This window comes from Halichoeres trimaculatus, unplaced genomic scaffold (assembly GCF_033239565.1).
Source record: "Halichoeres trimaculatus isolate MK-OKI-2021-1 unplaced genomic scaffold, fHalTri1.1 fHalTri1_scaffold_6, whole genome shotgun sequence".
NCBI classification, from domain to species: Eukaryota; Metazoa; Chordata; class Actinopteri; order Labriformes; family Labridae; genus Halichoeres; species Halichoeres trimaculatus.
This window is the reverse complement of record NW_027437184.1, coordinates 6,961,739-6,986,755: the sequence shown is the minus strand read 5'-3', so window position 1 is coordinate 6,986,755 and position 25,017 is coordinate 6,961,739. Positions and strand designations below refer to the sequence as shown.

The following is a 25,017-nucleotide window of genomic DNA, read 5'->3' as shown; positions in this document are numbered from 1 at the left end:
TCATGTCAGGATGATGGCAGAGGTCTCAGTAATGGACAGAGATTGAAAGAGTGACTCTGTATGGCAGGACATCACTATTATTTTTGTTACTGTGGAAAAAAATAGATGCATTGTTTATAGGTTTGGAAAATCACTGTTGAAAGAGCTTCTTCCAAAATGAGAGGACAATTGGAAACAAACACAAATAACTGTCATTTATCATGAGCTTCAACTGGTTGTAACTGATGCAACTGCAGAGCTTTGTGTAGCAATAACTAGCTTTAATCGGTGAAGCCTGAAAAATCCAAGGAGCTGTACCCAACCCACAGCAACAGCAACAGCAGCAGCAGTAGAGCAGGATAGAAGAGGTGGAAAGTTATATTAAATGTAAATAAACACACAAACAAGTACAGATTTCAGTGTTTTCTCAGCAGCACACCACAGACTTAATGAGGTGGTTTCACTTTCAGCCCTAACAGCATGAATCATTCTGGGAATCGAGTGGGCACAGGTGGCACTGTAATGACCAAAACATAAGACAAGAAATGGAGATGCAACATGAAAAGTGTTAGAAGCAACATTTTTACAAGGCTTGGACTGATTTGCCATCATCATCACATCTATGATGTAAGTTAGAGACAAATGTAGCAACACTTTTGGCTTCATGTTTGGATCTACTGACTCCTCCTAATGAAAAATTGGCAGTTCCTCAGCACCAAAGTTCATCCTTGACTTCAGGGAAACCAGCTTTTGAAAAAATCTGAGTGAGTCAGAACTATACTGTAGTTTAAGACAAAATCTGATGGTTTTAGTTATGTTTTTGAAAATACAGAGGATCAAAACTTACACAATGTGGCCTAGCTGTTTAAATTTAACCACAGATTATAGATGTTTTTGTTCAAATGAGCTAGATTTGAAATTAAAAAAATATAATCTTGACAATCAGAAGTATATTCTTTGATGTATCATGGACTTCCAAGCAGAATGAAAATAAAAAAAATATCATGAAAAAGGCCGTGTTAGAATTAACAGTCAGATGTTTTTGTATGTGAATGCGTTACACGGGTAAACAAACGTGACTTCTCCTCCAACACAACTTCCTCTAACTGAAGACATTTAGCCTGGTCTTCCTCTCTTCAGCCACCAGATGGAGCTAAAAGCATCAGATGGGAACAGTAACCTGCTGTTGTCATGGTTTCAGGTATCCTGGAGACACAATACTGGATGCTAATTGGTGGAAAGAGAAGGAGAGTGAGGCAGAGATTGTGGCTTGTTTCCTTCCTCTTTTTTTTTTTTTTTAGTTTTATATCCGTGTCTCTATATTTAGTGTTCTTAGAAAAAAAAGCTATTCACATCTCTTCCATATGACAAATGTGAGGAAAAAGGTGGTGGAGTGAGAAAAGGGAGAACGCCTCAGTGAGGAAAAATAACTCAATGAATGCTGATAAGATCTGATATCATGGAAAAATCCATTCTGTACTGGGAAATGATAACCCACAATTCTTTTCGTGTGGTTAATTTAACAATCTGCCTCATCAGAGATGTCTTTTGGTTGGACAACAGCAAATGCACAACTTCCTAACAGTGATGGAAAGTCGTTTCGTGCCTTATTTACAGCTTATTTACAAGCATATTCTTTTTACCCGTGCATATTTTTTTTTATTTAGAGCTTCTCAAGGTTGTGCAGAGGGTAAACGTCACATGACTTCTCATACACCACTGATGTAATGTTGTGTTTCTCTGACAAGCTATTGTTTTACATTTCAGGGGGGGCTGCAAACCCCACCCCTCCCTGCGTTTTTGCCTGGCTCTATTTCCCTCTCCTCTAATGTCACAGAGAGTATCATCGCCCAACTATCCAAAACAACCCATTCATCATGCTTTTCTCCTCTGCCACATCGAACACAAATGCATATCTCTAATGGTGTTGTTTACAAGAGGGGTTTGGCCATTTCACCCTCACAGCTTGGCAGCAACATCACACACGGCGGTGCATCTGCTGGTCCGGCATTAAAAAGGCTTTTATCACAACCTTTCTGGCTCATGCAGAGAATTTAAATTTAGATGTTGATCAGCAGCAGAAGGTACCTGGATGGTTTTTAACAGGTCCCAAAACAAAGACTAAAGCCCTCTGATGAGTTGCCGCCATTTGCTCTGTGGTGATTAAAGCTTCATGTGTCCCAGTGTCTCCTAAACGGCATGTTGGAGTCCACATTGGCTCCGACCTGCTGCTGTGCTGCTGAGAGTTGTGTTGCTTTGGATTAAGCTTGTGTATTGTGTTTCCTGCTTTTGACTACTCTATGTTTATGTGATGACAGACCACATGCCATCATTCTCATATCCGGAGACAAACATTTAGGACACTTTATCATCATTGGTGACATGCATGAGGTAAGACATATTGGATTATATAAGTTACTGCTACTTGTACACATCTTTTTTCAAATCTATACAACATATTGAACATTTTCCCAAATATTATCCACCTTTCCTTACACATATTCATAACTTGTCTTTCATAAAAGCACTTATTTCCACCTTCCAGGATCTGTTATGGTAAGCATGTACCCTACCACTTGGCCCCCGATGGCCCCCACACCCCAACAGTGGAACCAGAAAAGCACCAGATCCCAACATCACAGGGGTTATCAAGTGGGCACCTCCCTCTGTGGTATTTGTCCCACAAACCCTCGAGAAGCCCAACAGATCCAGTGTCACCTCCACAGAGACAAAAGAGCTTTTCAACTGCAAGAACTTTCCCCAGGAACAAGGGAACTTCTAAGAAACTGTGCTTTTCAACAGCAGGAACCAAGGTCTAAATTTAGCTCTGGGGCAATTTCTCTCCCCCCTGAAAAGCCCCTGCTCTATGTGAAGAACTTTCAAGTGCCAGGAACTTTGGGGTCAGGATCTGTAACGCAGAACTCTTCTGATTGGTAGAGTACCTGTATTTTTTTTATTTCTCCAGCCGTCCAAAGTAACACTAGACTCGCTTCATCTGTTATTGGGCTGCACAGTGGTGCAATGGTTGGTGCGGCTGCCTCACAGAAAGAAGGTCAACAGTCCATAACCTTGTTCGGGCAAGATGGACCTTTCTTTGTGAACTTTTGCATGTCCTTCCTGAGCATGGTTACGGTACTCTGGTTTCCTCCCTCAGTCCAAAAGCATGCGCATTAGGTTGAGTGGTGATGTGAGCATTAGGTTGAGTGGTGATGTGAGCATAGTGTACTCTGCCTCTTACCCTGAGAGAACTTAGCCGGGGAAATGGCCCTAAAAAGTGATAGCAGTCATCTTCTTTGAACCTGACAGGGGGAGTTCATCCCTGTCAGTTCCTGGTGAAACAGTTTGAAGAGTTGCCCAATTGTTGAAAATCAAATTCACAGCAACAGAACTATCACAATGTCAAACTGTACTCAGTGATGGTAATTTAAAGTCATTTTAAGCCCTGTTTCCATCAAGCGGTTCAGTTTGGTTCGTCTTGGCATGGCACGCATTTTATGGCGTTTCCACCGACTAATTCTGGGACAGATCCCCAAATAACCGAGACGAGCAGTCCCACTTTCTGGCACCCTGCCAGACTAAACTGATCTGATCTCAGAAAGTGGAGCTTCAACACTGCAGACCGTTGATTTTTCGAAAGAATCTCCTGCGTTTCTCCTGGCGGCGCACAGTCTTCTCTGAAGCAAAGCTCGATTGCTTTTTGTATCAAGGAGCCACATGCCAATCTTGTTGGATGTCTTCCATCGTTGCTCTTTGTTTACTGTGTCATATTTTTCTTCTTCGTTGGATTAATTAGCGGGGTGCACTGTGTCCCGCTGCTATGGCGTCACAGTATTATGTTACTGATGCATCTGGCTTTCACCCCGCCTACCACTAGGGGGCCCCATTGGCTGTGATAAACACAAACAAGTCCAAGCCTAACCAAACCATGCTGATCTGAACCAGACTACCTGACCTCATCTCATCTTACTGCCTTCTACTGGTCTGGTGGTGTAGTCCAGTTACTTGTATTGCTTCACCACCCATTACTGACCTGTTTGGGATGTCAGGTTGTTGTCTACAGTGAAATTACAGACAATGATGGACCAAAGAGACCATTTAGTTCTCTAAAGAGAAGTTCCTGGAACTCAAAGTTCCTGGTACCTTTGGTGCAAAAGCACAGGAAAAAAAGTTTTGTCTCACAAGTTGATTTTTAAAATGAACCCTAGGTATCCCACTACCAGACAAAGCCGTATTTCCATCCTAAATGCTGCTGCTAAATCTGCTTATCCAAGCTTTTTCCTTTCATACACTTCCTCCTCTTCCCAGGGTGAAATCTATAAGCTAAACTAAACACTGGCTCTTAGACCAGAATATTGTCAGTCTTCAAGGTAATGCAAACAAATACCTCCTGTCTTCCTCACAGATCTACCTGCATTTCCCAATCAATACCTCACTTGTGGTGTCTGGACTCATGCCTGCTTTTCTCTTTTACATTTCTCTCCCTTGTTGAGATATTTAAAAGCTGAATGTATGGCTGCAACCAGCATTAAACCTTCATCAAATGACAAACATCCATTCCGTCCCCTTGTCAAAATATCTTCTCTTTTTGTGAAAATGTTTCACTGATATCATCTTTTTGTGTAAAAAAAACAAAAACTTTAAAGGACAAATAGTTAGGGCTTTGCAGGCAGACAGACTTAGGATTCAGCTCATCTCTTCCTTTTGGAAAGCTGGTGGTCTAAGGGGGCAGGATGTCAAGGAGAGATTGGGGTTAAGCTCTGGCTCAGACCAGAGTAGTCAGTAGAATCACAAAAAGCACAATCAGTAAAAAGAAAAAGTAAGGTTGGTAAATGGAATTAGGATAAACAAAGTGACAGAAACCTGAGTGATGGAACAATGAAAACATGAAAAAAGGACTCAGAGTTAAAATAAAAGTTAATAAGTTGCTGCTCTTATGATGTTTTTTTAAAACCATGATGTCATAGTTTTGCTATAAGGTTTGAAAATTGACTTTTTTATTGCAGCTGTACCTGGTAAAATGTCTTTAATAAGGAGCAAGGGTCAGATCTAGTTTTGAATTTTCATCACCTGCATTCAGACTCAGTTTAAAACTCCACCAAGACATTAAAAACAAAGGTCCCAGGGTCACATGTGGGGGTGGGTGGGGGTGTTAAAAAGCTGCTTGGGTGTGCCAGGTTGGATGCCTTCCCAGGAAAAACCAGGGCCACAACAATCGGACAGATGAGCCTGCTTGAAAAGTGATTGATGAAATGTTGATGTGGAAAGTGACAATCCAGGGAATGCTGATCATGAGCTAAAACAGGCCTCAGGGTCAGCGTGTAAGAGCAATGGAAGTGGGTGGAGGGGAGCTCGGCATTTGAAGTGTCAAAGAGCCAGATACTTGCAAAGCTTTGCTTTACTAAAGGTTGTGTTTGCTTCTAGTTTGTGCGGAGAATAAAACTGCCCTTTTACCCTGTGAATGTGCAGAGAATTCCAATTATTAAAAGAGCACCCATTAAATCTGAGTTGTAAAAATAGTTTGTTGTTGCAAAAGAGGCTCAGTCAGGAATATGAAAAATCACAGTAGTTCTGCCTGGAGCATTTTATCTGAGTTTTAACAATGAAATCATTAAGAAAAGTGTCTTTAGAGAACATAAACATCATGAAACTCTATAATGGGCATTTCTCTTGATTGTGTGCAACTGAACTTGCTTGATAAATAAGTCGAAGAAAGTTTTTCTAATGCAAACTAAATGGCATGTTATGGTATGCTATGGTATGTATACAGTATTGCAACATACTGCAGTGCATTGCATATCATGTCACACTATATCATGTTACCCCAATTAATTTATATCATTTATATATAATCAAAAAACGTTGTATCATAGTTTATTGTATCATTTTGTGTTGCAGCTTATCATATCGTAACATTGTATCATACTGGATTGTATCATATCACATCATATACCACTGTGTTGTTTGACTTTGTACCAAATCGTGTCAAATTGTACTGCATTGTGTTGCATCATGTCATATTGTATTGTCTCGCAAAGAATCACATTGTATTGTGTCGTTTCATATAGTATCCTATAGTATTATATCTCACTGTATTGTACAGTATCGTTCAGTATCATGTGTTATCATATGGTACCATACTGCATCATATAGCATTATATAGTGAAGGAGCCAATCTTTTGTTTTGTTGATTGGTTGTTCTATTTCCGGTTACTTTTGTTTGGTTTCCATGGTGTTATGCGCTGGTTAGGGTCACACGGGCACTTGAGTGAACACCCGGTAAGTTAAATGGGTGGCTGTTTCACTTGCATGGTGTATGAGGGGTAAGATGGCTAGCCGTAATTATTGTTGACCGTGTGCTTTTGTTTGCTTTGATTTACACACGGCACAAGTGTACACAAGAAAATATCACGTGTGTGGAACGCTAAGAACAGCTGAATCAGAGTAGAATAACGGAACTGCTCTGGATTCTGGGTTCTTTCGTGGGAACAGCAACCAGTCACAAAAATACAGGATCTGTTTCTGCCTCCTGCAGCTTTTAATGCACTGACTGAAAAGCCACAACATAAAGTATCATATGGAATCATATGGAATCATACCATATCCTGTTGTATGGTATTGTAAAGTTCCGTATTGTATAGCATTGTACCGTCTCGTATAATACATTTTCCTGAATTGTATCATATTTTATTTTATCATATCGTATTTCATTATATGGTATTGTATTGTAATGTATATTTTCATATTGCAAATTATCGTATTGTATTGTATTGTACTCTCATACCATTTTGTACAGTATCATACCATATTGTCATATACAATTATACAATTATATTGAATCACATTGTATTGAACAGTGTCATGCTGTATCATATCATATCATATCATATCATATCATGTCATGTCATGTCATGTCATGTCATGTCATGTCATGTCATGTCATGTCATGTCATCTCATCTCATCTCATCTCATCTCATCTCATCTCATCTCATCTCATCTCATATCATATCATATCATATCATATCATATCATATCATATCATATTGTTTAATACTGTATCATACCATATCCTGTTGTACTGTACCACATCATATGATATCTTATACGTAGTATAGTTTTGTACCATATGGTTTTGTACCGTATGGTTTTCGTACGATATGGTTTTGTATTGAATAGTTTTGTATCTTACCAAATCATACCACATCATATAGTACTGTACCTTATCATTCTGTACCATATTATACAGTTTCATATGGTAAAATAAAGCATTGTACCGTATTCTTTAGTAATGTACTGTATTGTGCAGTACCGTACCATATTGTATTATAACATTCCTCTCTGTTTCATACTGTAAGTGGCTTATGCAATCACTTCTCTGTTAAGACTACGACAGAGAGATTGCATGCTGCAAAGACAAGGACTTGTATTTGCTTGGTAACGCTTGGTAATAAAGTAGGTACATTGACTAAAAGCTGTTGGAACTTCATTTTTATATGTTGTAAATGATGATATGAACAATGTTATGGATACAATCAGGACTTGCTTCACTCTCAGAGTGATTTTCCTTTCTTCATCTGTCGTGCAAACAGTGGCCAAATAAAAGTTGAAAAAATGAAACCCTTTCCCTTCTGTTTTATTTTTAGCACAATGCCCTCCGCCTCTGCTCTTTGTCGCTGTCTGCCATCTAGCCTGATGTTCCGTTGCATTTATCAGGGATATTAATAGATTTAATTTAAGATACAATGATTGTTTATTAACTTGATCTGTGTGTGCGTGCATGTGTGTGTGAGTGTGTGTGAGTGTGTGTGTCTCAGTGCATCAGGGAGCAACCCTGAGAGGGAGAACAGACAGTCTTTGATCGCTGCTTGTGTTTGATGTGCAGCCTCTTATAGGGTCCTCTTTTTCTATGGTGGGATTAATGGAAAAGGAAATGTACTGTAGCCAAAGCAGTCAGTCTCTCACAGAAGCACAAACAATAGAGAGGGAACAGTGAATATGTGAGTCTAGATTAATATGCCTCCATGAGATGGCAGGTTTTTTGTTGTTTTTTTTTCATAGCCGACAAGTGAGGCTTGAGTAGTGCAAAGCACAAACCACAGCATTGATGATGTAACTGAGAAATTGAGGAAAAAAGGGGTAAAACAGTAGATCCAGTGGTCCTGTATAGTGCAAAGTATTTTTAATAAATTTACAGACAGTCTCAAATTGTAGTTTTTTTTAATTAAATGATCCAGTTTTTGATGATTGGATGATAGGGATGAGTTGGAAAAAGGTGGGGAGATAGCACATCAAGATTCAGCTAATAATATGAGGTGGCTCAAAAAATGCTCTCCCTACAGTCATCAGTTCCAAGTAAAGGCTTGTCAGTCACTCTGAATGGGATCATGCTCTACAAAATGAGCATCATACCGTATGAAAGCAGACTTGAAACCACCCATTAAGAGCACAAACTCATTGAGAAAATGCTTTTTGTGGCACTGAGTCAAGTATTAGCTCATTTTGTTATAGATTTCTACACAGTCTGACTTATTCAACCAACAGAGCAAAACCAATAAAGAAACAGTATGTTAAAGATTTATAATATAATTAAACTGACCTTGAGCTATTTAGCTGTACTATGCAGTGTGAATGACTCACTGTAATCACTCTCACTTTGAAAGAACTGGCATATCAAACCACAGTTTGCTGAGTAAGGAACAAAACATCTTCTTAAAAGAACAAACTGTTCCAGTGATGAGCCCTTTTCAGCTTCAGGCATGTATCCTGACTGCATTTTAATGTCCAGAAATGACAGCGTCAGCGTTCATTTTACCAGGGAGGGGTTTGGTTTGAAAAGTGTTACAACTTGAAAGCTACCTCAGGTCTTTTCTGACACCTCATGCTGGAAAAGTATTTAAGTAGTTGAGATTGTTTAATTTCAGTTTAGAAAACATTTGGTAGACTAATGTTTATCTATAGAGGTTTGTTCTTATTTTGAGGATAGTTTTCAAATCAAAGAAAGGCTTGCTTCAGAGTTTATGTGATAATATGTTTTTATAGGGCTATATAATTTTTGCAAATTATAAATGCAAAATACCATTATTTTATACATATGTTAAGGCTATGTGTGGAGTCTGCAATCACATATGATTCAAACAATATGTCCATCGGTGCAGCAACATGGCTCACTGGTGGGTTTCAGGTTTGTTTATTTTATTATTATTTTTTAATGGATTCATTATTATTATTGTTATTATTATTATTATTATTATAATTATAATATTATTATTATCGTAATAATAATAATAATAATAATAATAATAATAATGTTATTATTTATTTATTTATTTAGATTTATTTATTTATTTATTTTAAGCAAAACAATAAGAGTCTATAGGAATTCATTTTATCTGTTTAGGTTAAACAGTCTACATAGGAGCAGTCGTTGTTTTCCTTGATCATTTTTTTTAGTAACTTCCTGTTTTGAAATAGGCCAAAGTAACGTCAGGTTTCATAACCCAAGTATAGTAAGGATGAATGAAATGCATTTCTTTAAAGACAGGCGAGGTCAAACGTTATAAACAAGCGTCTAGCAATAAACAAATTGTGAAATATCAGTCATTGCCCTCTGTTTTGTTTACCTGATCCTAGCTACATGTGAGAAAATGACATCATCGCCCACCATAAAATTCACATCATGCTTTCAGGGAGCGATGATGTATTCTCTCCGATGTGATGGTAAATTTCTCTATTAAACTGTGAACCAATCAAACAGCAGAGGAAGCAGCACTCTGAGCCAATGGCGGGCCTGCCGTCACCGGTCTCCGGTTGCTATTTGTGTCGGGGGCGCAGCTGCTATGTCAAGCTAGAAACATTTACAGAATTAAAAACGGAAGTTCACTGATTGGGATTCGAGACGTTTTTAGGCCAATTTTTTTCTTAAATCTTGTTCTGCCACTTAAAGACGTGTATTCTCTGATACCTCGATAGTGCAAGTAGGAAAAAGACTGTAATTCAATACATACATGCTTTCATATTTCCCTGTTTGTTAGAAAGGGAAATGAAATTTAATTTGCTATGAATTAAAAAAAATGATATAATCTAGGGTTTTAGAGTTACTACAGATTTTCTTTCTGTTCAGCAAAATATTTTTTTTTCTGTTTGATATAAATACACACAGATTTTGTATATAACAATAAGCCTACAATTTTCCCTACTTTTGCAACTGAAGAGACTTGAGATAGTAGTCATTTGAAGGCCTTTCCCTGGGGGAAAATTCACATTATGTTATATTCAGTGATTTTAGGATCTAACCTTTGGGGGTGCTTCAATGGAATATGTAATAAGCTGTTTTTCAGGTTTACACGAGTACTTTCATTACCATATAATTTCTGAGTTAAAGTAAAATTAAAGAATTCATTCTGAATTAAATTGTGACAAATTAGCATCCTACTTATTCTTGTACGATAATCATCCTACTAGTTACATTTTTTTTCTATGAACTAAGTTGAGAAAATAATGTCACTTTAAACTATTATTGATTTGCCTTACTATAAATCGATATTGTGATAAAATACATGCTGAATAGAAAAACCTGTCAGGCATATATCTCTAGAATATTTTTTAGAAACTGTGATTAAATGATTTTAAAAGCTATATGCAAACACAGGACAGTTAGTAAGATGTAAAATGAGGAAAACAGAAAGTGTGCAATTGGATGTAATGTGGTCCAATGGTTATATATATTTTAAAAATACGTAATGAGGCAGTAATATCAATTTATTTGTAAAGAAAAAAAAATTAAACAAAACTCTCCAAGACACCCACTGTGGCTGAAAGTTTCCAAATCTTCACCAACACGTGTAATTCAACAGAATTAATGCTCTTATTTTGAAGGTGTAATCCGGAAATGAATTGCTACAATATGAGGACCTGGACGACATGCAACTTCAGGGTGGATCACCAACTGACGTCTCTCCCTCCCTTATCGGTTTCAATTCAGTCAAATCATAGCGACCTGGCAGCCAGAGGCAGTTACATGCGTCTTTTGATCAGAGAGACATTATCATTTTCTGTTACCGCTCTGTAAACCGTGGATGAGAAGAGAGCACCTGGGCTGTTTCCTTAAACAAGTCAGCTAAGTAACGCGTCGGCGAGCGAACTGCGGGCCCCCCTAAAACTCACAGAGATGGACGAAAAGGCGTTCACGAAAGAAATCGATCAGTGGATCGAGCAGCTTAACGAGTGCAAGCAGCTGAGCGAGGGACAAGTGAAAACACTATGTGAAAAGGTAAGATAAGCTTTTCCCCTTCTCTGGACCCCAACTTACTGTCAACGTCTTCTCTCCCCTCACCGACGCCTTCCAGACATTCTTAAAATGGCGTCTATAGTGTACATTTCATTGCGCTGCTCGTATATTTCACCAGCATTTCAAGAAGTTAGGCGTTTTCTTCTTCTGCATTTCAGTTAGTGGCTGCTTTGACGTATCTTTAAAAATGGATTTTTAGCATGATTTGTGTTTAGCTGTGGGGTTTACGGGCCAGGAAAGGTTGACTGTACTGTGAATGCAGGTCACATACCATATTTACAGCCAGGCTCATTCAGTCTGTCAGTGTGACCTGTAGCATCTCTTTTAACAAGCTAATCTGTGCTAGTTAAAGCAAAGCGGCGTGATTTACTTCTAAACCACTGAAGTGTTGGCTTACACTTCATATAGCAGCAGAGCTTCGTCTGAAACTGTTAAAATAAAGCATTTTTATCTCTATTTGTACTATATAAGCCACTTTTACCTATACCCAAATTGCGCAGTCCTGTGATTCTCTTTTTTATTGTCGTTTTTAGGTGGTTTGGCAGCGAATTATACCGCAATATCATCGTTACAATAATATTGAAATGGGGAAAAACAGTCAATGTAAAGAAATCAATGCTTAAAATGCACAATATTTAAATATTTGATGTAAAATAGGATAGAATGGCTATTCCTCTCATATTAATTGGTGCACATTTAGTGGTTAAAATATTTTTCAAACTATTCACTCCATATCATTTCACAATTTTTTGATATGTAATTGCACATTGCATATGATTTTTATTATGTTGCCTTGGAAATGAATTGGAATGGAAATGAAAGGATGAAGCTACAACAACAACTTACGTCATCACAAAGAAGTGCACACCACTCAGTCAAACAAGTTAGGGTTTTTTAAATGCTAAATGAAACCTGCAAGCATCATAAAATGCCTGGTACAATAACATAAAGTCAACTACTATTGAGTTCTGACAGTTACAGAGCAACCAATGTTTTGGGGTTAAGAGTGACCATGCTAACTGGTGACCTTCAGCTGAATGTGTCTGTGATTGTCAGCGATAAGTCACCAGTTAATAAGGTCACATTTTACACTGAAACACCCGTGACCTCTGTGACTTTAGTATGCAGGTTTAACCACTGATAAATAAAATTAACTGCCTGTTCCTTGGACTTCTTAACTACGTAGTGAATTCAGTAGTATTTGTACGCAATAATGGATGTCATTGTAATTTGTGGCATCAAAGGTCAATTAATGTTAACTTTGCACTTCATAAGAGTAGTATAATGAGATAACTTCCTCTGTGGCAGATGATGATTCTGCGTTTTTCATGTGAAGTCATGAACATTAAGCCTCTAACCTTTGTCTCATGACTGAACTGTTTACTAGCCAATAAAGAAGTCAACTGACTGCTTTAACATGACACTAAATGACTTCATTGTAAACACTTCATGAGAAAAGGTCACTTATAAACTGTTAATTTGAAACTTTTTGCCCATTTTATATGTTTATTCATTCATACTTTAGTTTAATCTTGACACTACATTCACAGTTAATCAGAGACTGAAAACATCTTAATCCTTCTCAATTGCTGTCTAGACTTTTCCTCTAACACTATCATTTCTATGCCCACTGAGTAGCTATTGGCTTATTGTGGCTCTGACCTTTCAGCCACTTAACTGGATGTTTCTTGTTCCCAAGCCAAGAAAGAAACATGATCATATTGAACCCTCACTCAGTCTCATTGTTATTCACACTACAACGCACTAAAATTGAAACAAGTGTTTTCACCAACCAACCGTATCTGTTTTTGCCAGCTCGGCTGAATCTTGTGATTGCACTGGTCTGAGCTGGAGCTTAACCCCAATCTTTCCTCGGGATCCTTTCTACTCAGCTGATTTCCTGCTCGAGATGTCTGAGCTTAACGGCAAAATATCAATCCCAGACGTTTACGATAACTATGAACTGTTGCTGCTTCACTTCGTGGTCCATTTAGGCCAAGGGTCTGCAACCTGTGGCTCTGGAGCCTCATGTGGTTCTTTGACTACATTGCAGTGGCTCTCTGTAGCTTTAACTTTTTTTTTTTAAACAGAGGATATTGATGATTAAAGACATTGACCCAAAATAGAATCATGATTTAACATTTTTTTAAACTGAATCTACATCAGATCTGCCAATAAAGCCCGCCAACGCTCTATTTCACCTTCTACAACTTCAATAACACAAAACCTTTTCCTGCACCTTTGGCTAACCTCAAGTTTAACCCCCCTGGTAACAAAACTAAATCTACAAAAAGACAAATTTGGAAAAAAAAAAATGCAGATTTTAATTCTGTGTGGACAGATCCACACAGAACAGATGGGTTGAGTGATTTTACCAGTATGTTGTTAAATGAAAGTATTCTTTCAATTTTTTGTTTGAATTTTTTAAATTTAAAATTTTATTCTTTTTTATTCTTTTTTTTTTCAAATTTTAATTAAAAAAATACGATTTTTAAAAAATGAATATTTTTATTTTTTATTTTTTGCATCTTTAAAAAAAAAATGAAAAAAATTTTTTTTTTGCAAATTTATTAAAAAATCAAACTAAGAAATCACATGTACAGTTTCATAAATTCAAAATACTTCTCGTTTAGGTCATTATTCACTAGATTTTAAGCATGTATAGAATTCTATAGCCTTTATTGTGAAGATAAAGTTTGACCTGAAATTACATAAATCCAGGTGAGCTGAGGTTAAAGGGCTCCTCTGAGAGTAAAGGTTGCACACCCTGATTTACGCCACTGCTGCAAAAACAAACAGCTGGCTCTGACTTTTACTTGTTCACACCAGATATGTGTTTTGTTCATGCTTGTTTATCTAACTGGGATTTTTTCTTGTTGGGTTTTCCTAAAATATATGTGCCGCAAGGTTTTAAATGTGACAATAGAGGCTGACTTTAGATGTATTTTCATTTGCTACAGCTCTGGCCCTGCCAGCCTCTGCTGAACTGAGTGAGACCTGCTACCATGTTTGGAGTGCTGTCCATGTGCTTCATTAAACCCCACGTTTATTTTCTTTATTCTTTTTTTTCTCTTATTGTTGATATGAGGAGTTCCAGTAGCTTAAAATAGATTTTTCAACCCTGCCATTTATTCTGCTGCTCATGAGAGATCCTTTAACAGATTTGACGTAGGGCAGACAGAGCAGAATAAAACTGGACAACCAGGTGAACAGTTTTTTAACACAGATCCAAAGAAAAATAATGAGAAAAGAAGGAGCACCAAGCAGGTGTTTGTCTTTCCTGTTGCTGTTTCCTCCTCTTGTGCCACAAAGATGCCGTAAACGTCAGGGGGGAAAAGGAAGCTACAGTTTCCTCACCCTGAGGCGCTCTTATCATCAGGACTCCAAACTGCGATTAACCTGCTCTCCTTGAATCTCCTTGTGGCTTTTGTGAACATATTCGCTCACACCCCTCCTCTCTGGTTTAAAAATAGCCGAGGATATGATTGATTTTGAGTTGCATCACTATCACAACCAAAAAGGCCATCACTGCCAAAGCTGATCGCAGAGTGTGACTCAGGATAACACAGTTCATTGTGAGTCAGAAAGCGAGCGGCCGTCTCTGTTTTGGGATGTATGGGGGTGTGAAGGAATGAGATGTGCTGTGTAATTCGTACTCAGGCATTTCATTTCTGCTCCTCAGCTCAGGAAAGGCTGAATGTACCAGAGGCTCAGCCATGTGAGAGGAGAGAATACTCGCTGGCTTTGTTTTTTTTATTATCAACAATATAAATGTTTAGCTCTTTAGCAGATGCAGCATGTCCCCTTCCTCGAGGCTCCAGATGTTTGTGAAGTCGTCTGTTTGATCATTTAATAATGTTTAATCTTGTTGCTTTATTTGATGAAGGCTCTGCAGACGCTGCTCTGTTGACTGGAAGTTGAGTTTATTTTCCAGCCGATTACGAGGAGAAAATTCAATTACATGTCCAACATGTGCTTCAGGCAGACATATCCGCTCCATGACCTTTAGTTTTTCCCGTGTCCAGAAAGAAGCCTTTTTGTGAATTACATAACGGTTCAGTTATTGTTTTTGTCTTTAAGTTGTTTATGTCTGTTCCCTTACTAGGCCCAGTTTCATAACCTTTTTAGGTCTGATCCAGGCAGTGAAGCATGAGGCTCTCTGCATGAGAAGGAACATTTGCAGATAAACTACTGGAAGAACTTTTATAAATATCATTTGACTTCATTTAAAGTGTGTCAGGGTGATGTAATAAGTTGATTCACATTGCAAAAGATTCCCCTTTGTGCAGGAGTCAAGTCAGCTATCTATGTTTGCTCACTGAGGTCAGCGTTTTACTCAGAAAATGAGTCAGTGAGGACGGCCGTTCCAACACTTCTGTATTCTTACATTTGCACCTTTTTTTTCATTTTACGGAGCACAAATCAGAGCAGATGAGGCTTTTATATCATGAAAACATCACAATGGAGATAAAAAAAAAACAGACAGGATGATAAGGCCTGGGAAGATATGCTTTTCTCCAGATTCGATTCTTTTATGAACTTTGGGGTGTCAGGAGGAGTCACAGCAGCAATCAAGAAAATAAAAGTAAGAAAGTGTATGTGTTTGCTCTGTTAGCCATGTCTGTGAATAGCATGATGCTACTCTGCCTTCTGGTATTCCCTCTGTTGCTGGGTTAGCACGGCTAGCTTGTCCATCTTATTGGAAATAAATTTTGCGTTCCCAATAACGATGGATGGAAGGACAGGTCGACGTTGCCACTTCTTACCGGCACGTCATCCTTGTGGGGAAACATCAGGCCTTGCACCAGTTAGCATTGACACGCTACGAGCTGCTAACAACTGAGTTCACATGTAAACAATGCAGCCATGGTTTCATGTAGAGTCTCCAGACAAACACAAGAGCAAAAATAGTAAAAATATCACTGAAGGCAAAACCAGTTTGGTGTCCATGACCAACAAATGAACCATACAAAGTCATGATCCACTCAAAAATACAAAAAAGACAAAAAATAGACAAAAAAATGAACATCACATGTAAGATAGTTTTTAGGATTTATTCAGGGGATCTAACATCTCAACTTTTTTCAACCCAGCTTAAAAACAAAATCTGAAATGGAGGACTTAAATTTGGATGAAAAAATATTTTTTTCTAATAAAAAATGCCTGATTTAAACCGTTGAACCAAAAATCCTGATGCTACTTTACAACAATTTTTTCTTCAACCCCTAATAAGAAGTAATTTCTGTGAAAATAGCTGAACCAGAGTGACTGAAAAGTTGCTGAGCACACCTCAGCCTCGTTCACAACCCCTTTGTTGTTGATGATTTTCACCCTGATTACAGAGCATTCGTCAGGGAGATTCTTAACAACCGTGTTCATCCCGAGTGAGGTCATTGTTTGTGGTAATTCTGTCTCGTCGTCAGGCTTCATTGCCCCGAGTGGTCTCCTGGAGGACCTAGGTCTAGGGTTTTACTCACTTTAATGGGATTATATTGCGGCAGGCGGGAAATGCTGACTTCACTTCTCAGCACTCAGCTAAGCGTTTTGTTGAGCGTGTGGCGTCTGATGCCTTGGCCAGAGCTGTAATCTGGGCCAAGGCTCCCTCCCTTCAGCTCGTCTGTGGCATTTCTGCTACAGGTGTGGTCTGTACTTTGGGCGAGGTGCTTACGTAAGCTCTACCGTCATCCTATTCATTCACAGCTGGGCTGGCATCCTCAGAGCAAAATCCAAGCTTACATGGGAGTTGTGAAAACGTTATTGTAGCATTAGCAGCTTGTCACATAGAATTTGTTACTTCCTCTAGTTTATATAATAATTCATCAGCTGTAGTTCTAGTTTTGCCATCTTTTCTGTTGATTGTATTCAAGACCTGCAACCTTAAATTTCTGTAGGAGTTGATTTATTAGATTGTCAACTGTTTGACAGGAGCTTGGGTTCATGAGAAAGTTTTAAATCTACCTGAAAGAAAGAAAAAAATCCAGCTTGTTGTCACTCTGAGTGTTTAGTTTGCTAAGCTTTAAGTTGACCACATTACAATCAGCTGAGCCTCCTGAGGGGACATTTGATCTGTTATTTAACATTTCCACCTACAGTTCAGTGTAAGGTTACAGAGCTGCAGGCTACTCACTGTATGATGCACTGAGCCGACAACTTGTCGAGCATGTCCTAATTACTTTTGGGTGGAGGATAAAGATAGACTCTTTATTTTGAAAGTTCTACTTTTGTTCGAACTTTTAGTTTGTTTAAAGTTTAAAGAGGCACGTTCTGTGACTTCAGTTTTATTAAATAAATCAGGGAATTATATATTTCCAGTATGAGCAATAATGGAGATCTTCCCCAGTAACAGAGTAGGAAGGAGCTTGATGTTTTGATTGTTGGAAGGAAAGTAGTAGTCTCTAGATATGCTTTACTTTCTAAGCCCTGATACTGGGATAGGGTGTTGATATCAGCTACTCAAGGCTTTTCCAACCAATATTTCTTTGTTGTAAAAAATACTTATTAGCAACATATCTTAAACTTCTGGAAAGCCTGTTGATTTCCTTGTTTAATGGAGCCACATTTTTAAGTAACATGCATTTATAGGATGAGCAGCAGAGCTGCGTATGTGGGTTGCACCCATGAAAGTTTTTCCAAATCTTCTCTGTAAATGCCAAACAGCTTCTTCTACAATTGGCTACGTTTCTATGCAGTCACTATTCGGGTTAAAGTCAGTATTCCGGTTTATAAATATGTGGGATAACCCATTTACATGTATGAGCATTCCTTTTTACATGGTACATCGACCAAAACAGCGACGCGCAGACTATATCTTGGAGCATGGAGAATCTAGGGACCGATTTGTGTCATTTCCGTTTCGTCTTCCAGTATCCATAGCAGCAGCAGCAGCAGCAGCAGCATGGTGGACTTCCTGTTCTCAAAAGACCAAGATGCCTTACAAACAGAGCATGTGCAGAACACAAATTAATGTCCTTTTGGGTGGGAATATCCTGATAGGTGTGTACATGACCAAATATTAGAAAAGGAGGAACCTAGGGGTGTTTTTTCAGGTTTTAAAAAACGGAAAATGAGTATTTCTGTTTTCTAAAAAGGGTTCTTGGTGTTTACATGGCTTTGTGCAACTGGGTTATTGTTAATATCCCGAAAGGGTTACTGACTGCAAGTAAACCCATCCATTGTCTTTAGTTTTCAACTTCCCCCGGTGCTGCCAACCAGTTGGATTTACCACTTGATTGGCAGCCCCTGTAAGCATTTGTTTTCTGCACATGTATATTTGCATGTGTTGCATGAAAAATGAACATGCCCTAAAAAGAATTGAAGGTCTCCAGCCGTAATACTAAGAAGAATCCCAGACAGGCTGACCCACCTCTCTAAACATGCGTGTCTGTTTATTTTGACCCTCTTTTTTTTTATTTATTTATTTTGCTCCGGTGTCAGGGTGATTAAAAGGCAGGGATGAAAATATAGTGCTGTTCCACTTTAACACAGACATGGAGAATATTCCGTCTGCTTTAGGGAGCTGAAAGCCCCGCTCAATCTGTCATTGAAAGGCCTGCTGCCACATGGTTGTGTGGCACGTGTGAGGCGTGTGTGTGTAATGTAGGTCAGCATTGTGCGGCTCTGTAGTCCAGTCCTGGTCACTCTGGCTCCGTCTCTCTCTGTCCCATCTGCCGGGGTGACAGGGCAACATCAGCACTCTGTCAATGTCGGTTCTGTTTCTCTCACGCTGCTCACATTTGTTGGGAAAAGAGGGCGGGAGAACAAGACAGGGGTTGCTGTTGCCAGACACAAAACGCCAGAGGAGACGTGGTTTCATTGAAACCAAATCAAGACAATTTTACAGAGTAATCTTTCAAAACACACAACACAAATACTACTGCTTTAATTCTCTTTGCACATTGAAACTTTCTAATAAGTCCAGCGCAAGTATCTGCAACCTGCTGATTAGAGACATTGACACTCAATTAAATAAAAAATTTTTTTTTTGTTAAACAAAATATGCATTACCTCTTGCAGAAAAGCTTTCATTTTTTCAATTTTTGCAGTTTTTTTATAACCTTTTGCACCAAGTACATTAAATTTCTTTTTTTTTTTTTTTAAATTTCCAGTTCAGACAAAAATACCCAAATTTTAAAAGTTTTTGCATTTTTATTAAATATCAGCAAATTTCTATTTTTTTTTTACTTTTTGCCAATTTCTGAAAATAATTGAAATTCCATATTTTATTAAAGAAAAAGTGCAAATTTTGACATTTTTTTAACATAGCATTCATTTTAGAATTATAGCTTTTAATTTTTCAGCAGATTTATTAAAGATTTTAAAGTTATTGTAATTTTCTGCAAATTTTTGCACATTTTTATATTTCTTTTTTTCAATATTTTGCAACTTATTGAAATGTCCTAAATTTTGTAAATGTATTGAATTTTTCATTTAATTTTTACTTTTTTTTTTAAATGAAAATTTATCCCCCCCAAAAAATGAAGACATTACATTTACAATTTTATTAACATAAAAAAAACTTCTAGTTAAGAGAATTTTTTACTAGATTTTTACTTTATTTTATTTTATCCTTTCTTGTCTTTTTTGTGAAGATAAAGCACAGTTTTGGATCCTGAATTGCTTTAATCTAAAGAAGCTGAGGCAAAATGACTCTTATGAAATCAAAGGTTTCACACCCTTGGCCTAGCACAAATTGTCAAGTTAAATTCTTTCTTAAAAAGTCTCATTTTTTTTATCAATGTTTTTTTTTTTATTTTAGTAATTTAAAGTCTCTGTTTTCCGTTTATTTTTCACTTCTTCACCTCAGACATGTCTAATGGTCATTTAGCTCAGAGCACTTTTCCCTCAGCCTGAGGATTTGTTAGCTTCAAAGCTCCTTAAAAGAGCTCATCCAGCTGACGCCCCCCCTCCGTCCAACCAGCCTGCCAAAGCCAGACTGACTCCAGGAATAGGGTCTCCAGACTTAATGTTTGGAGGACTCTTAAGAGCTCTATTTTTAGCTTTGTTTTTATTTAGTTCTGCAGTAAGAAAGTCATCACAAAGGCTGATTCATCATTGTGCACCTGCTTTGGAAACAATAGGCTGTGATTTTTTTAACCTTTTATGATTAAAAAAATCAGGGAAATGAAATATTCTTCTTTTAAACAACAGCTGCAAAGAATACTAGGTAAAGGTCTTTGGGTTACCTCAGGTGGTCGTCCTGACAAAGAAACGTGATGCGGGGAAATCTTTATTTACCTGCATCATCCGTCACTCTAAATACACTAGCCGTAGGCAGCAGAATGAGTCACACGCTGCAGCAGCAAGTTTTAGACTCCAGCATGATGAATTCTGGGTTGGCGTCCAAGAAAAACAGTTTTGACAGTTGTAGTGTTGGATGAAGCGTCTGACTGTTGCGTTGCCATCCAAGACATTACCAAGTCCTTTTAAAGCAATAACCGGAGGAAACAAAGTCCTTTGTCCAAATACATCAGCAGCCTTTTTTAGATTCTGCTCTCGTCTTTTCAGGCATCACACTAATTGATTCTTCAAATTCTATCGGTGCAAACAGAGCTGTGTGTCCTAGGCAGCCACACAGGAAACGACACTAACACACACACACACAGCGTAAGGATTTATTTTCCTTGGAGAGATTAGGGTGGGGATATGGGGCTGTGTTATAATCACTGCAGCATCTTGATGTAGACCCCACTGGAGGCTGATGTGGAAACTGTGCTTTCCTGAAATAAAGAAGAACAAAGAAGGACATAGAAAAGTACAGGGTACAGAACATGTGATTACACAGCAGGGTCACACAGCTCTGTTTGAAACATGCTGATTTAGGGCACGTTATATTTTGTGTTTATGATATCTTTCACCTTCAGCACTTGTGTTTCACACTTTTCCACTTTGGGGTTTTTTGTCTCCTTCAGGCAAAAGAGATCCTAACCAAGGAGTCCAACGTCCAGGAAGTGAGATGTCCTGTGACGGTGTGTGGCGACGTTCACGGCCAGTTCCACGACCTCATGGAGCTGTTCAAGATCGGAGGGAAATCTCCAGACACAAACTATTTGTTCATGGGAGACTACGTAGACAGAGGGTACTACTCCGTAGAAACTGTCACTTTACTAGTAGCACTTAAGGTGAGTCATATTCTACATCCTCACACATTTAGGGTGTCAAATTCAACTGGAAAACAATTGATAACCAGACCCTTTTTCTGATGCCTTAGGTACGCTTTCGGGAGCGCATCACAATTCTTAGAGGAAACCACGAGAGCAGACAGATCACACAAGTGTACGGCTTCTACGACGAGTGCCTAAGGAAATATGGGAACGCCAACGTTTGGAAGTACTTCACAGACCTGTTTGACTATCTCCCCCTCACTGCCTTGGTAGACTCTCAGGTGAGAATATGCACCAATCACTGCTTTAGATATGATAAAAAAACAAAACAAATAACAGTATACTTAAAGGATAAGTTTGGTTTATACAGCTTTTACATTGTTTATAGAATGAAGTAGAACAAAATACTCATCCAGAAGGCTTTCCTGATCCAAGCAGTGCTTCGGGAGATATTTAGATCCAAAATCATGCAGCGGACGTCCGTACAATGGGATCCATCAGGGCATAGACAGCGCCGCTCCTAAAACTGCATTAATCGTCCAAAAAATCGTGTTTTTCACCAATATTCCATCATGGTCTGCTCCGGGTTAGTCCTCTGCTGCAGTCTGTGTCACTCCACTTCCTCCTTTCTTTGCGGGGCAAACGTAAACAAAGTCTTTGTTAGTTCAGAGGTCAGTACAGCCACACAGTGCTGTCTGGAGTGACCCAGACTGCAGCAGAGGACTAACCCGGAGCAGACCATGATGGAATATTGGTGAAAAACATGAGTTTTTGGACGATTAATGCAGTTTTAGGAGCGCCGCTGTCTATGCCCCGATGGATCCCATTATACGGACGTCCGCTGCACGATTTTGGATCTAAATATCTCCCAAAGCAAAGCTTGGATCAGGAAAGCCTTCTGGGTGAGTATTTTGTTCTACTTCATTCTATAAACAATGTAAAAGCTGTATAAAGCGAACTTATCCTTTAATGCTGCAGAAACCGCTGACAAGACAAAACTGGTCCCTTCTAACAAAAGTGTAATTTTTCTTCTTTCATCACTCCAGATTTTCTGCCTTCATGGAGGCCTGTCACCGTCCATAGATACTCTGGATCACATTAGAGCCCTGGACCGTTTACAGGAAGTGCCACATGAGGTAGGTAATGATTAGATTGTAGACTGGTGCCTTTTAGGGGATCAAAAGAATGGCTGATCTTAGTGTTCTCTGTCTTCTCCAGGGTCCCATGTGTGACCTGCTGTGGTCAGACCCTGATGACCGCGGCGGTTGGGGCATCTCTCCTCGAGGAGCCGGTTACACCTTTGGCCAGGACATCTCTGAGACTTTTAACCACGCCAACCGCCTCACACTGGTGTCCCGTGCCCACCAGCTGGTTATGGAGGTAGGTGTCAAAATATTCAAAGTGCAGAATTACTGAACAGTGACAGAAAAATTGTCGTCCAATGTTGATTATTGCATCTGTCTTCTTTAGGGTTACAACTGGTGCCATGAGAGGAACGTGGTGACAATATTTAGTGCTCCCAATTACTGCTACCGCTGTGGCAACCAGGCAGCTATCATGGAGCTAGATGACACCCTCAAATATTCATTGTAAGTGTAACTAAGATTAGTTTAAAAGACAAAATAAGATACATTATTAAAAAAGAAGGAAGGTGAATAACATGTAAAACTTTGAGACTTTTCTTCAACTAATCTTGTTTACTTCTGATTCCAGCTTGCAGTTTGATCCTGCGCCTCGCAGAGGGGAACCTCATGTTACTCGCCGCACCCCAGATTACTTCCTGTAAACTCTGACCCCTGTACAGTCAAGTCCAGTTTTGCCATGATGTATGATCTTCAACCAATAACAACATGACTGAAGAAGGGAGGGGACGGACACTGGGAGGGGGGGTGGGGGCCAGGGCTACACAGCAGTGCACATTGTATATCCACACAAAGACCTATTTAAGCAGTTAGGGAAAACGATGTCTGTGTCTATGAATGGACCAAAAGGTATGTGCCATAACCATGCATTGAAACTTTCCCCCACTATTTAAAACCATCGTGAAGTTTGAACTCTCAAACTGTGTACCTGTGTAGCTGGACGTACGGCACTGAGGTCCAAGTCGGAAATTTCCAACCTTCAATGTGGACATTTGAACCCCACATGTCATGGCTTCTATATAGGAGATCTTAACATGATCTGTTTGCACTTTTGTAAATCTTAAGAAATGTAACATATGTCAAAAAATGAAAATTATTTCACACTACAGATGTTTTTCTTTCTGATTTTTTTTTTAAATTACAAATATTGCCACCATCAGGCAAGTTTTACAGACAAGTGTTTTTTTTTTTTTGTTTGGTGTAACTTTCAAGTACATTTCTTCTTTTGCAGTCACACAGCTTGGTGTATATGATAGATGTGTTCATCCACATCAACTCACTGACTCCCTCTGAACTACAGAGTCTGTATGAATCAAACTGTTTGCATAATAAAGAGTAAGGTGGCTCCTTGATGGGATTGTGCTTCTTTCTTTGATTCATGGTACGGTAACTTAAAACTTTGTTGCATGAAGATTATATTGTACCCTGGTTTACACACTCACGAACAAACAAATTAACCAGCATACAGAGGAGAGAGTGGGACAGCCCCTACCTAGTGCCAGTATTTACCATCATGTTGCTTCATTTAAGCCCACTGGGAATGAGAATACAATGTGAAGATTGTACAGTTGTTATATTGGAAACCTCACTTTAAGGCACATTTTTAGAGCATAAATACAAATACAAGAAGAAGTCACTTGTCATGGTGTTCAATAATGTTTTGTGAGCACACACTAAGTCAACTTGGATAATTTTTACAAGAATAAGCTTTTGTTTTGGAGCCAGATAATAAATCCTTTTGTGTTTCCTTTTTTAAAAAATAAATTTGTATTCTAATTATTACTTGGAAATAGGTCATGTGATGTAAATGAACTTAACTTGGTGCACTAGACTTGTAATATGGAAAAAGCGCCATCCAATGGCTGCTAAAAGACTAATTTATTTTTCTGTTAATTACATTAAAAAAATAAGTTAAGTCAGTTTCTTTGTGACATTCAAGATAAAAATCTAAATGAGAGCCCAAATCTTTAAATACCTGTGAAATGTACTGGGTATAGCAAAGCAGTATTTATAAAACCAATGTGTCAGAATACAGCTTGATAAATAATTACATTTATATAGGTATATCCTATATATAGATGTAGCAGCCTGTTTCTGCCAGTAAAAAAAGAAAAATTGTAATAATAATAAAACATGATAATAAGATATTTTTTAATCATTTTGAGATGACTAACTTCCTGACACTTTTTCTACCTGGATTGACTCTGGATTTAGTTAGCCCGCCTCGTTTCAAGCTCTCTGTGGTGAACAGAAACACAAGTTAAAGTGATAAGTAACTTTTATTCTCCAAAAATCATTTTTTGCATGTCAAAGTAAATTTTCAACATATCAGGAATAATGAATATAAACTCAAAACAATTTTAACTATATTTAAAAACATACATCAGATGTGTTGCTGAACTATCATTGTGTAAAACCATGTGAATCGTGTAGCGAGGTACTAGCCTGAATTGCTAGGCTAGGTTGTTTTCAACAAAATGGTGGCCGTGGGGTAAAGTGAGCCAAACTGCT

General features: G+C 38.4%; 1 protein-coding gene across 1 annotated transcript; it reads left to right on the top strand.

Annotated features, from left to right (window-relative positions):
- Positions 1-10,899: 10,899 nt before the first annotated feature.
- On the top strand, positions 10,900-23,843 carry ppp2cab (protein phosphatase 2 catalytic subunit alpha b). The gene is made up of 7 exons (XM_074672777.1): positions 10,900-11,246; positions 21,173-21,382; positions 21,472-21,645; positions 22,411-22,500; positions 22,583-22,744; positions 22,835-22,953; positions 23,078-23,843. The coding sequence occupies exons 1-7, from the start codon at positions 11,145-11,147 to the stop codon at positions 23,148-23,150; spliced, it is 930 nt and encodes a 309-aa protein (XP_074528878.1). The 5' UTR covers positions 10,900-11,144; the 3' UTR covers positions 23,151-23,843.
- The last annotated feature ends 1,174 nt before the right edge of the window (positions 23,844-25,017 follow it).